The 18,633-nt window shown below is 32.2% G+C and overlaps 1 protein-coding gene across 1 annotated transcript in view; it reads right to left on the bottom strand.

Annotated features, from left to right (window-relative positions):
• Positions 1-18,633, bottom strand: part of Lepr (leptin receptor) — a 70,690-nt gene that overhangs the window by 29,673 nt on the left and 22,384 nt on the right. The window contains exons 4-8 of the mRNA XM_027949514.2: positions 10,248-10,456; positions 6,325-6,470; positions 5,629-5,773; positions 2,436-2,726; positions 2,162-2,279 (exon numbers count right to left, since the gene is read on the bottom strand). Of these exons, the coding sequence (XP_027805315.2) occupies positions 2,162-2,279; positions 2,436-2,726; positions 5,629-5,773; positions 6,325-6,470; positions 10,248-10,456 (909 nt within the window). The remainder of the gene's footprint in view (positions 1-2,161; positions 2,280-2,435; positions 2,727-5,628; positions 5,774-6,324; positions 6,471-10,247; positions 10,457-18,633) is intronic.

Here is an 18,633-nt window from a genome sequence, read left to right as displayed (position 1 = left end):
AGTAGCAGTTACTCTTTCCATCGAAGTGGGAATGAGGAATTCAGGAAGAAATCTAATCTATATTCTCTCATTTCTCATTTTTGTAATGATTTTTTTATTCCCTGAAGATTACCAAAATGAAGGTATAAGTAATAATAAGAGGGGAAAAATAAAAAAGAGAGAGAAGGGACCATCTGTGGATAAAACATAAGAACACTGTAGAAGCATAGCAATATTCACTTTAAGTCAAGTCAAATGTTTAGCATCATTGTCATTCTGACAGCAGTAATCACTTACTGAATGTTTTCTAGAAATTATATCATTTAATTATAAGTAAATGAAATATGGCATTATTTTTCATAGAAACCCTTTAGATCCTATCTATAAAAGCAAAGGAAGTTTAGGCTTGAGGAGGTTCAGAAACTCACCCAAGAATGTACAGCTAGTACCATGGTTATTCTATAAATGTTAGTGAGGTCAATAGGGTATGGGGTTTATATTACAGTCTTCCATTAACACCTCTCTTAATGTGAAAACACCATGAAAAGAATGTAAAGAGAGATTATAAAAGTAAAATGCCATATCATGAATATTATATTGACTTAAAAAACTAAAACCAAGTAGGATAAAGGCAGCTATTTTTCTAATTTGGGAAATGCAGAAATAGTCACTTTTTTTTTTTCTTGACACGTCATACGAAGAGAATCAGAGCAACTAGGAACAGAATTCAAACCACAATATTTGAAGGAGGGGATTCATTTTTCAAGTAGAAATTTTAGATTCTAAAAACAAATGAGCATGTTCTACATGTTCAGTCTCCAATACAAATAAAGACCAAATTGGAGCACAGTGTTTAAGAACAGTACACATATTTTAAAATACTATAAAGTATTTTTTAAATGACACTGTATCTAACTTCTTATCAAAGGTGATATCATTCTAGATAAAATGCTTTATAGAGACAAGGGGAATACTGTAAGAATATGTCTTAAATTGGTTTTTTTAAATGCATTCTTTTATTTTTCAAGAGGAGTGTGTTTTCCCCCCATAGCAACTAAAATTCTCTAATAACTTCATTTTTACAGCAAGATGGGACTAGAAATTTCTTAATGAATATCTTCTATGGTGTCAAACTGTGTGACTGTGCTTGAAACAGCAAACAGCTTCTGAGATGAGTAGCCATGTGCATCCCAAGGTAACATATCGTGTGATCTTCATGTGGGTACAAATCAAGAATCTCACATTTATTCCTCTTCATCTGCATGGTCTTGAGCAAATAAAGGAACTGACATCACAGTCCCCATTACAACTATCAATGACTATATGCTAACCATAACTCAGAATTAATTAGATTTTTGGGTTGATTTTTGTGCCCAGTGATGCAGGGGGTTACAGAAATGACTATAATGGTTCCTTCACAATTTGATTTCTCAAATTGTATTTAAAACAAAGAAAGGTAAAAAGCAGGCACACATTTCTCTTTATTAGAACATTTTACTCTTCATTAACATATTTCCTAAAATATCATCCAGTTCTAAAAAACATTCATATTGTCTATTAGAATATTTTGTGTCTGCCTCTTTTTTCTAAAATATTAATCTTCAGCCAAATGATAAACTTTTTTAATCCTCCACATTCTTCTACTCTAGTCAATTTTCTAGGTCAAATTAAATTGTATATAAACTATTTTTTCCTGAATATCATTCAAGATTTAAAATGCGATTTTAGAAAACTGGTTGTAAGTAACTATAATGCACCAATAAAAAAACATGGAAAGAAAACCAGTTGTTAGATAAGAAATCTGAAGTAAAAAAAAGTTACAAATTTTTAAACCTCAGGTATAAATGTTTTTCAAGAATTATCAACTTATTTAATCCCTCAAAAATTTCCCCACTAATTATATTCTACCTTCTGCTTTCAGGAAGAAAATCTACAAGAGTACTATTATCAGTGGTATTTCCTATTATTGTTTAAATTTTAATTATAGACAGACACAATATCTTTGTTTTATTTATTATTTTTATGTGGTGCTGAGGATAAAACCCAATGTCTCATATGTACTAGGTAAGCGTTCAACCACTGAGCCACAATCCCAGCCTCTATCTGTGGTATTTCTATGGAAAATTTTTATTTTTATTTCACCATATGCACAGAAAAATAAAGCGGCAAAAATAACACATACCTGTGATACCTCAAGTGCAGAGTACTTCCCACAAGTGACTGGACTATATTGGCTGGCCATCTGCAAGTCATTTTAGTTAAGTACCCATCAGTTTCACATGATATATTGATATTGACATCTATTTAAAACACATTGAAATATTAATACAAAGCAAAAACACCAGAACTTTTAATGAAAAAAAATTGTCCTAACATCTTTAATAGGCCACTGATACAGGGTCCATAATAAAAATGTGTCTAGCGGAACTAAATGAACAAAACCTCAGAATTCTTACCAATCACATATAATTCAGCATAACGATGGTGGCATTCATGTTCATTGCAGCAGTACACTGCATCGTAGGTAAACTTCCCTCGAGGCTTGGTTGCTTTCAAGTTGGGAAAAGTAACTTTGCTAACATGGTCACTCACAACCTGATACTGACTTTGAGGAATTTTCTCAGCCAAATTCATCCACCAAACAATCTTTTTTGAGGAAACAATCTTGTTTTCATTTTTATAAATGCAGTGAAAAGAAACGTTAGACCCAACACTTGTCAGAATTTTAGGGGGAAAGTATATGACATCTGTAACGAAAGAAAAGAAAGAGAGGAGCTCAGATGAAACAGAAAACATCATGGAAGCGACATACATCTTGTAAAAAGGATTCACAACACATTCCAGGAATACACTGACAAAAATAAAACCAGTATTCTAAGAGCTGGAAGACTCTAAATGCCTGTTCATGGCAGCTATTCAGTGTCTCAAGAACTCCTGCTCTCAAGTGAATCAAGCTGCCAGGAATGTCTCCGATGTCTTCTAAACACAGAGGCTTATTCAATGCAAAGTATGTTTTAGTAACAGTCACTTGCAGCAGTAGCTTTGCAAGATCTACATGAATGAACTTTTATTAAAAGATGAATTCTGATAAATATTAAAATTACGAATTACTCAAAATAATATCAATCATGAATCAAAAAATTTCAGACACAGTTATTTGAATAGGTGTTTGTTTCAGAAAATAGGTTTTTAAGTCTTGGAGCAAATGTATCTATTTTTCTTTAAGAGGAAAATATTGTCTGTATCCCATTATAAGAGCTGCCAACAGTGAAATGTGAAAATTGCATAATGTCTATTTCTTCTCTTCTTTGGTAACATCAAAAATGCTTTTAATAAAGTTGTTTTCGGTTCATATCATAACCTAATTGCAATATTCTAAGGTTTGGTCAGTTCTGGTAAAAGATCTGGGTTTTCCTCTAAAAGCTAAAACCTTCCAACAGCTATAGAGAGTAAACCCTGCCAATTCCTTTCAAGAGAATTTCTAAGAATTCCTTGATTAGGAATAGTCAATCCTTCATTAACTGTACACTTCGTAGGTACAATTGTATCAATGAATAAAAGGAACTTTAAAGGTAATAATAATTCATATTGTTTGTTATGACAGGACTATATCAGGCAATCTCTGTTCAAAAAAATGATAAAATCCAAATTGGAAATGAGGTGCTCATATTAGTTCACGGTACATAAATTTATGACAATATCATAGGTCAATATCAATGCTGTTATCAATGAAAGACAATCCAATAATATTAAGAACTTTGACTTAAGCAAGAAGAATTCTCTATACAAAGAACAGAAAGTTCCCAAGTTTGGAGAAACCTGTTGTGGTGTTGTATACCATTCAGAGGACAAAGCGCAACTATCATTAATTGCTATGAAAGTAGACACTGCTGCAAAGACAATTCAGCAAAGAAACAAACAAAAAACTCCATGCAACTCTAAAACTTCATTTCCCACATACTGCAAAGGAAATGATGTTTTACATAATTTTGCTTAATAGGTTTGAGTACCAATTTTTGGTGTCACTGGAAATCTTACATAATTATAATTATAGATGGTGCACTAATCTGCCTTGTAGTATGTTTGCAATGGACATTGGACTTAGACAGCAAGTCCTATCACTAACTGTGTAAACTTTTTTTTTACAAATTACTTCTCCAAATCTCAATCTCATATACAAAACAGAAATAATAGTACTTGTTATATGTGTATGTGTATTTATATAAGAATCCATAAGATTTTACATATATACATATGTGTGTATGTATATAAATAAATACATATATATATATATATATATATATATATATGAATGAAACCATAAGAATTCCTTGATTAGGAATAGTCTATCTTTCATTAACTGCACACTTGCCTGAAATACAGGAAGCATACCTCATACCTGTCAACTGTGGTTATTTTTCAACAGGGAAATCTGAACCTGGTTATATATTTAAGATTTACATACCATCATATAATTACATAATTACAGTAAACCAGCAATACTACTTGCTTTCTGACTAATTAATGCTTTTTAAGTAGTAAGTAATCAATAAATAAACTCGTCACATTAAATGACTTGAATATTTGCTTAATATTTAAATGGTACTTGTTATTTCCAAATTTATAATTCCATATTCCATATTCATAATTAAGAATAAGGAATAAGTATAAGGAAAAAATCAGAATAAGGAAAAAAATCCCTTCAAATAGATCAGACAACCAAAGGGCCAGTAAGTCTTTTCCTATAATCACAACTTAGCATGTGACAGGGCTAGGACTATGCCACAACTCCTATGTATCTACATCCATCATCTTCATGAAGAAGTTATAATAAAGTGCAGTTTTTCTCATGATAAAAATAAATTCAGGGACTGGGAATGTAACTGTGGTAGAGTACTTGCCAACCATGCACAAGATTCAGGGTTAAATCCCCAGCACTATGAAATAAATAAATAAGTAAATCCTTGAAACAATAAAAAAATATATATTGAAAACTGTAAAATCAAGCATTTGGAGTGACAAGAATTCATCTGTTACGTGGAATATAATATTAAAATTTTAATATTTCAAATTTATATCAAATAAATATATACTTGGTTTTCAAACATAAATTAAAGAATTACTAATGGAATGATGTTCTGAATTTGTTAATTTGGGATTTTATATTAACTTCTAATAAAAAGCAATTCAACAAGATGCTGCTATGGAAGCATATAAACACAGGAACTCTGACACGATTTTAATTAACAAATTAGCCTATTCTAAATTTAAAGAAAATATTGTGCCCCCACTTTTGTTTTAGAGTCATAAAACATAACCTGCTGACAATGTACCATAGGCAAACACACCTATATTTGCAAGATTTTGCAATTAATAGGAATTACTCATAACATAGAAATCATCATGCCACTGAAACATTAACTGGTTGGAATTTCATTCTCATAATTAAAGTGGCATAAGAGATATTTTCACATTCCACATTTTCAGGAATTTAGACGTAGTTTTCTTCTTCAGTCAAATTGATGATTTTATTTAATGGGTCATATTATAAATTGAAGTTACTTTAAAGCAGGGATAAACAAAACATAATGTCTTGTAAGCAATAGATGAATTTTACTGTGTTTCAACAGAAGCTATCACAAAACCTACCTTGTGTGATAAAGATGTGAGGGGTACTCCAGTCACCCCAGATTCCAGGGCCATCCAGTCTCTTGCCCCTCACCTGAACCTCATACAAGGACCCAGGAAACACACCATATATTAGAAAGGATGTAGTTGAGACAATCTCATCAGCCTGTTAAGTATTATTTTAAAACATCAGAGCATCAAATTAATATGAAACCTTTACCAAAAGTGATCTCAACAACCTACATTTACTATTACAACCTTTGTTTCCCACTGGTACCCCAAATTCTTCTTATCCTGTTCTAGTATCTCAACATTTCCCGATGCACATAGAACAGCTCCTAGCACCAAATAGGTACGCAATAATATTTAATGAATAAAGAAGGTTTTGACACACTTCACAGTAAAATCAATATATTAATGTGTAAATGAATATATTAAGCAATACTAAAACGATGAGTTGTAAAAAAATAGTCTGTAGTTGAAAAACAGTTATAATTATGAATTAAAGTTTCTACAAATGGAGTTCCTGTGGCCTCGTGCATGTGTGTATGTGTATTTATTAATTATAACGAAATTATAATCCATTCAATAATAATTCATTTTGCTCTAAAAAGGAGCACGTATATTAACACGCAGAGGATAATTTTTATGGGATTTGGGGCAGTCTTTAGTCTTTAGCAACTCAAGTTTTCATATTATTTACTGAAATATACTTACTTCCCTTGTAACTGTCGTAGAATTTTCTGAATATTTCACTTGATATTGAAGTGGAAACGGTACCGATGTTGGGCTGTGCCAAGAAACCTCTAAATCTCCATCATCTGTGATTTCCATATGCACATCTAATGGTGGATCAGGCTTCACTTAAAAAAAAAAGAGAATACTTTAAGTCAAGCAATTTTCATGATAACCACTATCTGAATAAAATGAAGTCAACATGAATTTTAAGCATATCCTGCCTTTTAACTACTTAAAAGGTAACTTCACTCAGGGCTAATTACAAACCAAAACAAAGTTATGATATTGGGCTTATTCTTTGTACCTTATCATAGCAATCCACATATCTTCATTTCCTTCCCCCTAAGTGGTAAAGACTATAAATTGGTAAATGAGATTATTTTGATAAATGTGATTTCCTATATAAAAAGCCTGCTAAACTTTATTTAACTCAGTATTTCTTAAACTTATTTGAAGTCTTTTCCCAATCCCCACCTTGCTTGTTTTAGTGAATATCAAGGGGGAAAAGCGCTTTACAGAAAGCTATTTGAAAAATGGATAAATTATACAAAATTCGGCATATCTATTCATTCAAAATCACAATACAAACACACCTGTTAAAATAACCCACAGTATGAATATTACCACACAATAAATTTACCATCCACCCTGGTTGTCACCAGAAATAGAGATGAAGTTTCTAAGCTTAATAGAGTTTTATAAGGTATTTGTGAATTAAAATGTATGTGAGCATGTTTATGGATATGTTTCCATGACCTAAAACAAAGCAAAGTTAAATCATAAAATTATAAATACTATATATTTCTTATCAATATACTAATGTGCATCAGTAATAGAAGTACAAAAATAAATTTTCCCTGAATCCCCTATATGCCTAGTTTCAGATTTACTCACACCTAACTGCTTCTTCCTGAACAACGTTCCTCAGAATTGGCATGGCTCACTCTCTATTTTGCATGCCATCCTCTACATACCTACTCCAGTCATACCCTGCTCATCAACTTACTGAATCTGCTCTTTACCAAATCCAACGAAAATTACCAATTTGCCTTCCTCTGCCTCTCAGCCATGTTCCACACTGCTGCTTACTCCCTTCTGCTTGAAATACATTTTTACAGGACAACACAGTCTTTTATTCCTTCATTCTTACAGATCACCCCTAAGTCCTTCTCTTCCTGAACTCTAAATGAGTGATATCATACAATCCTATATGCTAACTGCCGCAGCCCGACTGCCTGGGCAAAATAGCCAGGGGGTGACGAGGAACTTGTGTAGATTGATACAGCTGGAGTGGGAGCCGTTTATTGTAGGACCAGAGGGGTGTATATATATATATATATATATATATATATATATATATATATATATATATATATATATACACACACACAGCTTATCTTAATTAACATAAACTAGATACAGCAGTCAACCAATAAGGAATCTCCACACTTAATGGCTCGCTGGCGTTACTTCACAAACCACTCCCTCGGGCAAAATGCCCGGCGCCATCCTGACTTGTTTACAGACCCTAACAGCTAACAACTCCCAAGTATGTATCTCCCCAGAACTTTAAAATCACATACCCAATGGCCTACTCAACATCTCTTGGGTTTCTAACAGGGATCTCAAGCACAATGTGTCCCAAATAAAGCTCTGGATTTCTGCACATACATCTAAGCCTCAGTTTCCCCTTGGTATCTGGTAATACTTTTCCTTGGATGCTCAGGTCCAAGTCTAAGGTTTATCCTTCATTCCACTCTATCTTTCACACCCTGTAACTCAATCCACTAGAGAGTCCAGTCAGCAGCATTTTCCAAATAAATCCATATCTCATCAGTTCTTTACTTCTCCACTGTTACAACCCTAAACAATTTGGCCTTCTCTGGGCTCCTCCTTCCATTCTTCCAACTATCCTTCATTTCCTTCCTTATCAGTTTCATTCTCTACAATGTAGAGTAAATTTCAAACACACAAACGTACATCTGATCATATCAGTTCTCTAATTCAAAAGCTTCCCCTGTGATTGGAAAAAAATCCAAACTCTATAACCCTGGCCTCTGATATGCTCTCAACCGAGACAACTCTGAACTCCACCTAATATTTCTGAATCTCATTCACTCTAAGACAAAAACCTTCTCTTTTGTTCTTCAAATTGCCAAATTCATTCCATCTCAGGGACTCTGTAGATGTGTTATTCCTGCTTGGAGTACCTTCTTTCCTGAATTTTTATACAGTTGTGTTTTCTTCATCAGTTTAAGTACTATGCTCTAAAGGAAGTTTTCTTTGATCTCCATAGCAGAAATAATTGCATCTACCCCCGACACTCCATTATACCACTTGTTTTATTTCTTTCAAAGTATTTACAATTTTCAGATATTATTATATATGCCCAATATAAGAAAAGATTTTTTTCCTAAATTATCTCCACATAAAGACAAAATTAAGAAAGTTTTCAAGTTCTTGTTAATTTATCGTAGCAGTTTAGTACTTTAAAAATTAAAATTAATTAAAAGCAATACTAGCTTAAATATTTGTAAAAATCACCATGTGGAAATTAGTTTTAAAGATAAAAGAAGATAATATTAACAATGTTTTTTTAAATTTTTTTTCTCTGGTGTAACTTCACAATTGAATTGCTTGGATATCACTATAAATATATTGGAAAGATCACAAATATATCCTTAGAGAACAAATTATTTGAAAATCCTAATGTTAAAAAAAATATGCACAGACTCAAAAAGTGGTATATCTTAAGAGACTTAAAAAAGAAGTAAAATTGTGACAAATAATCAGAAAATTGACACCAGTTATGTAAAAATCAATGGTGAAAAGATGGATGTACAGTTGCATATAATTATTTCAGGAAATATAAATAGAAACTAGCGGGCTGGGGATGTGGCTCAAGCGGTAGCAGCGCACTAGCCTGGCATGCATGCGGCCCGGGTTCGATCCTCAGCACCACAGACAAACAAAGATGTTGTGTCTGCCGAAAACTAAAAAATAAATATTAAAAAATTCTCTCTCTCTCTCTCTCTTTAAAAAAAAGAAACTAGCAACACTGCTGAAATATATATAATATATAAGATAGCTTAACTTGTATATGCAAAACTGAGTTAACAAATACTTTTAGCTACCATTTGTTTCTACTATTCATGTTTGTAATTGTATATTTAAATTGACCAAAAGAGGTTTGGGGATCTTTGCACTAAGTAAAAAGGGCACCATCTATTATTTGAGGTTTTCTTATAATAAGATTTGTGCGATAAATTGCTCACTTGTTCACCTTTTTATCATTTGATACCTGTTCTATCAGACAGGAATTACCATGTGCCCCTGTTCTATGAGACAGGAATTTTCTCTTGTTCTCAACTGTTTCTCCAGCCCCTTGAACAGTCCATGACAAACATGATTTCTAAGAAATATTCATTGAAGAAGTAAACTCAGGCAGAAATATACTTGTAATAATTTTCAGAATTAGTTATATGAGATATGAAAAAGTGATAATCAAATAATACATATCCATTAGATCTAGGATTTAAAGGAATCAAAGTGCTTTTTTAAAAGAATTTAAATGAAAATACTATTATCTCAGTCTAGAAGATGATCATAATATATCCTACTATTACATTTACCATAACTTACAGTGTTGGTCAAAAAGATATAAGCCAGTGAAAAATCTTTTTTAAATTTTTATTTTTTAGTTGTAGTTGGACACAATACCCTTATTTTATTTATTTATTTTTATGTGGTGCTGAGGCTTAAACCCAGCACCTCACAGGCACTAGGCAAGCACTCTACCTCTGAGCCACAACTCCAGCCCCAGTGAAAAATCTTTTAAGCAATCTGTAACCTTACTGTATAATTGATGTTGAGGTTTGTTATCATTTTAATGCAGGACTTACCAACATTTATGGGCTGAACTGACATTAGGGGTGACTGAAAAGTTACTCCACCAGATGCGACTTTCAAATACATAAGAAGAGTGTAGTTGAGTTTGGCTGTTGGTATAGGCACATGACATTCACAACATTCTTGAGCACTGCAGTTGCACTGGACAATCTGAAAACTGCCTCTCTGGGTGGCCAGTGGCAAATCTTCTGTCACTTCAGGCCTACAATAAAATATAAGGGCTAAAAATTAACATGGATGTGAAAGAACTGGATAGTTTTTAAAAGGAGGACATCAAATCCATTGAGGTAAGCTATTACTGACGCCAAGTTCAGAGTTTCTAAATTTTAAAAAAATACATTATATCAGAAAAACAAAGATAAGGATTACAGCTGATTGTCAGAAGTAACATAAATAAGAAGATAGTGCAGCAACAGTGAAGTACCAAAAGGAAAGAAAAGCTGCAATCCTAAAATCCTAAACCCAGCAAAAATATTTTTCAAAATAAATATTAAGTGAAAGGCTTCCTTTAGATATCCCAAAGCTTAAAGAATCCATAATCACCAGATATGCATGAGGGAAAAAGTATTAAAGTCAGTCCTCTGGCAAAAAGAAAATGATAGAGATGGAAATCTGATTTCACATGAAGAAATAAAATTTCACTAAAAGAGTAATTATTTATTAGATGTTCAAAGTAAAAATAGCAGCCATGTAGTGTGGGGTTTATACACAGGCAGAAGTGAAGTATATGAAATTAATACCAAGTGAGGAAGAGGAGAAATATAAGTATAAATTGTGATGTTTTTATACTATGTATAAAGTGGCATGCTATATCTAGTAATATATCACTTAGACTACAATAAGCTAAGACATATATTATAAATCCTAAGATAACAAATCAAGAAGCTAAAGCTAAGAAGAAACAAAGGAGATAAAGTAGAATCATAAAATAATATCAATCCAAAAGATGGAGTAAAAAGGGGGAAAGGAACAAAGAATAAATGATATATGAAAAGACGTAAGTCTAACATCTCCATAATCACACTAAATATAAATGGAATAGAACTCAGAAATGAATATCCCACTTAAAGGTAATGATTATCAAACTGGATGAAAGAGTGAGGCCAACAAGAAATCAAATTGAATTACAAAACACAAATAAGCAACAGGAAACAGGTGAAAAAGCTATACTATTATAAGATTAGTCAAAAGCAAGTTGGAATGCCCTCATCAAGGTAAGATAAAGCAGCTAAAGCAATGAATATCAGCATGGTCAAGAAGGTCATTTCATAAGGACATAGGGGTCAATTACCAAAAGGAGCTAACAATCCAAAACACTGATGTACTTTAATAACAGAGTTTTAACACACATGAAGCAAAAGGATAGTAGAACCACAGGGAAAAAAAGACTAATAGACAATTATTGACAGAATGTCAACCCTTCTCTCAAGTAGACAGAAGTCATTAAAGATAAAGACTTGAGCAACACTATCAATCAACTTGACGCAGCAGACATTTCAAGAACAGGTATACATACTTTTCAAGAGCATACCTAATATTTACCAAGGCAGACCACATTCTAGAACATAAAACAAGTCCCAATAAATTTTTAAAACATTCAAAAGTCACATTAAAATAGAATTAATAACAGAATTCAATAACAAAAATATTTGGAAAGGCCTTAAATATTTGAAAACAAACTACAAAATAACCCATAGATCAAAGAAGAAATTTTCATTTAAATAATTAAAAATGGAACACACAAGATATTAAAAAAAACTATGGCGTGTTGCTTAGAATAATAATTCCAGGGAATTTTTTAACACTAAAAATGGGAACTATTATGTATAACTACAATACACCTATAAACGATATGCAAAAATGTGGATTCAATGCTTAAATTTAAAAAAATGAAGGTCTCAATGAAATGATTACTTTAGTTTCTACCTTACTTAATCTTGAGATAGAATATAATGAAACAGAAAACAAACAAACAAAAAATAAACAAAGATTGAGAAACCTAAAAGCTGATTAAGAAGATCAGTAAAACTGATAAACCTTTAGCCAGACTGAAGAGGAAAAACACTAGAAGACACAAACTAGCACTATGAAAAATGAGAGAGATAGCATCACTACATAGACCATGGGTATTAATAATAAAGGAATATTTTGAGCAATTTTATGCCACTGAATTCATATTTGAAAACTAATGGAATTGAAATTGTTTTAAAATACCATTTGCAATACATCAAAAATAGAAATACTTAGGGAATATATTTGCTAAAAGATGCTTAGGATCTATGCACTGAAAGCTACAAAATATTTCGATAGAAATTATTACAACTAAAATGAGAGATACTGTGCTCACAGATTGAAGACCTAATAATGCTAAAATGTCAACATTACTGAAATTCATCTATAGATTCAATGCAATGCAAATCCAAATCCCAGCAGACTTTTTATATAAATTGACAACATGATTTTGCAATGCATATGGAAATACAAAGGATCTAGAATAGCCAAAACAACTTTGAAATGGAATAATATATTTGAGGAATAATACCACCTTATTTAAGACATATCATAAAACTATAATAATAAGGCCCATGGGGTATTTGTGTAAAAATGGAAAAGAGATGAATGAAACAGAATAGAATCCAGAAACAGACAAATATATATATGGAAAATAGATTTTTTTACAAAGTTAGAAAAAGTACCTCTATGGAGAGCGGATAATCTTTGTAATAAATTGTCCCAAGATAAAGGGATATCTATATTCAAAAAAGGTGGAGGAGGAAGAGAAATAACTTCGATCAATACCTCACATCAGATACAAAAATTAATTTCAAATTAATCATGAACCTAAATGAAAAATCTAAAGCTATGAAACTTCTAGATAAAAATATCGAAAAAAAAATTTTGGCATTGAATTAGTTAAAAATTTCTTATATATAATACCAAAAACATAATCCTAAAGGATTGAATTAATAAAGAGGCTGTATCAAAATTCAAACCTGTTCTTTGAAAGGCACTATGAATGGCACTAAGAAAAGCCATAGATAAAGAAAATGTATTTGCTAATCATTTATCTAATTAAAGGTCTGTATCCATAAGATATGAATAATATTCAAAACTCAACAACAATAAAGCAAACAACCCAGTTAAGAAACAGGCAAAGATCTCAATTAGTCACTTTACCATAGAAATTATAGGAATGACAAGTACATGAAAAAATGCTCAAAGTCGTTAGTCATTTAAGAAATATAAGCTAAACTCACAATGAGATATCACTATCCACACATTAGAATGACTAAAAGTAAAAAAGATTAACCATGCCAAGTATTGCCAATGATATGGAGAAATTGGAACTCTACAGCGCTGCAGTTGGGAAAGTAAAATTGATCCAACTTTTGAAAACACTTTGGCAATTTCTTAAATTGCTAAACATACACCTGACACATGAATGTACCATTCCACTCTCAAATATTCCTGTCAAGAAAACTGAAAGTACATATCAATTCAGAGATGTATAGCAGCTTTATTTGTAATAGCCCCAAACAGTAAACAATTCAAATATCTGTAAAAAAGGAAAGAGATAAAAAAGAACTTGTGCTGTAAATCCATAAAATGGAAAGATACTCAGCAATAAAATATTGATATATACATTAAGGAATTTCAGAATAATCACATCATGCAAAAGTACATAATTGCATTTATATAAAATTCTAAAAAACATAATGTAACAGTGACAGATATCACAACAGCCATTCCCTAGTGGTGGTGGTAGTTGAAAGGGGAAGGATAGGAGTAAGAGGGTGGGATTACAAAGAGGCAAAAAGAAATATATTCATTTTCTTTATTAAAGTGATGGTTTTATGAGTGATTTCATCTATCAAAACTTATTAAATGTAATCTTTATGTATTATTTATAAATATCAATAATATACTAGTAAAGCCATTTACAAAAATGGAAAGAAAGAAAATTCAGGAAAATCTTTGTAAGCAATATTTTATCATTATAAATATTCAAATTAGTAGGTTAGCCTTAAAAAACTGTAATTAGTTGAATAAGATTACCTAATTGAGAGGATAATGAATAACAGCATGCAACAGACAGAAGTTATTCTTTCTCATTTATTAGATTTTGTTTTAATATGACTTGTCCCTTAGGGAGTTTAAGCCTTGGTGTAAATGAGATGATTTAGGAGTGGGAGTATTCATGGGAGTAACAGTGCCTCAAATTCCCCATTTCACCTGAGTGACCCCATTCTGTCCTTAAATAGCTACTGCCTTATATTCAAACCACTCTGCTTTTTAAAGAGCTCATAGATAGAGAGAGAGTATTGATATTTAGGGATGATCACTGCCTTCAGAAACATTGGAAGGAAAGAACTATTAATGATAAACGTAAAAATTAAAAATTCAGCTAGAAAAGAGTTGCTTTAGAAATAGTTTTAACAGAGATGAGCATTCAGATGTAAATAAAGCATGAAGAAATGAACCCTAACCTTACACACATCCCACTAGTACTGTTTTCAATGATGACAGATTTTCAAGTTTTCTGAGATGAAAATTATTAATAATCTATTACTTAAAAATCAATTAGGAAACAATATTTACAGAGCTTTGATGTGCAAGGAAGTCTACTGGTTACAGTAGAAAGGATATAGACTAAATCAGAAAGCACACTAAATTAACACTGAAATCTAAAATCAAGTACTTCTGTTTGCTTATTGACCATAAGATCACAGACAAGTACCTTAATATTGTGAACCTCAGTTTTCTTAATCAGTATAAAAAAGAAAAATGCACCATCTAGCTTTACAAGGTAGTTGTAACAATCAGAAAATATCTACTTAAGTATTTATAAATTTTTTTAAATATTTATTTTTTAGTTGTAGTTGGACACAATACTTTTATTTTATTTATTTATTTTTATGTGGTGCCGAAGATCGAACCCAAGGCCTTGCACATGCTAGGCTAGTGCTCTACCACTGAGCCACAACCCCAGACCCTTAAAATTTTTTAATTGCTACACACCCATGAAATATTGTTTTGAATCAGCATGACTTAGTGCTTTCAATTTTATTTGCACTTTTAAATAAAGCCAGTTAATACAATTTTTTAAAAAAGTCTTCTACATGTTTTTCAAATATTACAAGTTTTAACAAAAAGGTATAAACAAATTGAATAAATTGTGGTATTTTAAGTCAGAAACATGTCTTCAAGGTATGTTCTTCTTTGACAAAAAACTCCCCTATATATTTATTTATTCATGCAATATAATTATACATAATTGTGAAGTTCACTCTGACATATTCAAAAATACATATAACATAATTTGCTCCATTTCAATTCCCCTGCTTCCCTCCTCTTTTCCTTCCCCCGATCCCTTCCTTTATGCTATTGATCTTCCTTCTTTTATTTTTTTTGACTGGTACATTATATATATGGAATTGTGAAATTCATCATGATATATTCATACATGCACATAGCAGTTTGGTCAATTTCATTCCACAGTTCTTCCCCTTTCCCCTCACTCCTCCTTCTCCCTCAATCCCCTTTCTCTCCCTCTACTGATCCCCTTCTATTTTCATGAGAACCCCTTTTTAAAAAATTCCCTATTTCTCTCTAGCTTCCACATATGAGAGAAAACATTTGACCCTTGACTTTCTGAATCTGGCTTATTTCACTTAGGATGATATTCTCCAGTTCCATCCATTTACCAGCAAATGACATACCTGTTTCTTTTTTTATGGCTGATATTTTCCTTTTCCGTTCATCTAAAACAAGGGACACCTAGGCTGATTCCTTAACGTGGCTATTGTGAATTGTGCTGTATAAACATTGAAATGACTCTATCATTACAATGTACTGACTTTAGATCTTTTGGATATATACAGAGGAGTGGGATGGCTTGGCCTTATGGTGGTTCCATTCCTAGTCTTTTCAGAAATCTCCCTAATGCATTCCAAAGTGATTGTACTTATTTACAGTCCCACCAACAGTGCATCAGTGTACAACATCCTCATCAGCAGTTAGTATTTGTATTCTTGATGACTGCCATTCTAACTGGAGAACTACTAGATCTTAAGACAAAACCAGAACTGAACACAAAATAAGACACATATTTTCCACTAATATTTTTAAAGATTAGAAAATTCTAGTCATATTTTTTCTTTTATAAGACAAAAAGTTAGAATCATATCATCTTACTTAGATGGTTTCCCCAATGTCATCCTTTTCTAAATATAGTGGATTTTTATTAAAAAAAAATAGCTGACTATCAGATTACTCTATAGTTTCTCCAACACTATTGTGTTTTCTATTTATTTATTTCTCATTTTGGCAGTGATTGATTGATTGATTGATTGATATGCGGTGCTGAGGATTGAACCCAGTGTCTCGCACATGCTAAGCAAGCAATCTATCATTGAGCTAGGGTAGCAATTATAATATATGCAAAAAATCATGCATGACAGGATATACCCTTAATAGTGACTGTATGTAGTATCCATACTATACGTACATTCATTACAGAAATTAATAATTTGTTTTTTAAAAAAGCAGCAGTTCCTTTCAGAAATTTCCCTAATCACTGCAACTGAAAACTTCATTATGAAATCATAAGAATTTAATCTAAATCTAATTTCTATATGTTCTAAGGTAGGAGTCAGCAAATTATAGCCCCACAAGCCAAATCCATCCTTCTGCCTGTTTTTTTTTTTTTTTTTTTTTGTACAGCCTTAAGAATGGTTTCCTACATTTTCAAAAGTTAAAAAAGAAAAAAAAAAGGATCTGTTGTGATATGTGGAAATGACATGAAGCTCAAATTTCAGCATCCATAAACATAATCAAGCTAATTCATTTACAGAGTAACAATGGCTGTGTGTATACAAGGGCAGAGTTAAATACTTGTAACAGACATTATGGTATACAAAGTCAAAAATACTTACTATCTGTTCCTTTAAGAAAAAAATTTAGCCAGTTGAGGTGGCTCACTCCTGTAATCCATCAGCTTGGGAAGCTGAGGCAGGAGGACTGTGAGTTCAAAGGCAGCCTCAGCAAAAGCAAGGCACTAAGAAACTCAGTGAGACCGGGTCTCTAGATAAAACACAAAATAGGATTGGGGATGTGGCTCAGTGGCCAAGTGCCCCTTAGTTCAATCCCTGGTACCCAATTAAAAACAATTTATTTTTTGCTCACCCCAGATTTAGTCCCAAAACATTTTTTACTCCCTCCTGAGGAATTCTTGATGAACAAAGGACACAAAAATAGAGAAATTTGTTCAATATACAGTATAATTTCATTATTACAATTGACATGAGACACTTCTAGGAACATTATTTAATCCAAGTTTTCAAACTACCTTGTCAGATTGAAGTAGGTCACAAAAGACCCACCATAATTAAGCTTCTCCAGGGACCACCCATCATAATTAAGCTTCTTGTCAGCAAGATTTTATAGGGTCAACAGGATTTCTGCGAGAGTTCAATGTGTTTGAAGCTTCCTCTTTCTTGTAAATGCCAGGTTTGCAAACAAAAGGTAAGATAGACTCTCAAGAGAGCTTGCTATAAAAAAGTTACTGTTTTCCTTGGTAAAAACTTGTGGAACCTCTGTCTGACCTAAAACATATAACAAAGAGTAACTTCTGTAGCTACCCACTGTCAAGTAACTACCCCACTGAGTATAAATCTGAAAGAAGTTCTAGACCCAGGGTCCAGAGATTTTTAGGTACTAACCCCTCTGAACTGCTGCAGCCAATAAACCTGCTTCCTGAAAATTCCTCGGGTGTCCAGCCTTATCGGTCCTACAGTAAGGTAACTGTGTCTGCTTTATAGGTTAGGAAACAGGCCCAGAGAGAGCACAGAACTAGAACTCAACTAAAGTCTTAGGCCTCCACGTTTGGTGTAATTTCGTTACACTCATTACATGCCTTATGACTGCAAGACAAATCTCACTGACTGCTATTTTTATTTAGGGTCAATAAGACATTAGTTCTACAGCTAAAAAATAACTGTAATCTGAATTATGTTAATGTTTCAATAATTATATGCTCACATTACTTGTTCTGTGAGGAAAAACACTACATATTTCTCATATACATGAGAGTTCTTCCAAGTCTGTGTAAGAAGACCTGGAACTAGCCTCGTTACATGCCCAAGTCAACAAAAGAATTAAGAACATTTACTTTCCAAATGACTTTTAAGTCTTCATGGATATTAAACAAAAATCTAAAATTTTTGGTGATTTAAAAACATATAAGAATAAAAGAATCATCCATTTTATAAAATAAGGAGAGATATACCTGAATTAAAAGAACTAAATCTTAAGAATTTTTGAAACTTTTGTATGCAACAAAGTCTTTTATGCCTTGCCAACACACACACACACACACGT

The sequence above is a fragment of the Marmota flaviventris genome, chromosome 10, assembly GCF_047511675.1.
Source record: "Marmota flaviventris isolate mMarFla1 chromosome 10, mMarFla1.hap1, whole genome shotgun sequence".
In the NCBI taxonomy this organism is placed as follows: domain Eukaryota; kingdom Metazoa; phylum Chordata; class Mammalia; order Rodentia; family Sciuridae; genus Marmota; species Marmota flaviventris.
This window is presented reverse-complemented; position numbering and strand designations above follow the sequence as displayed.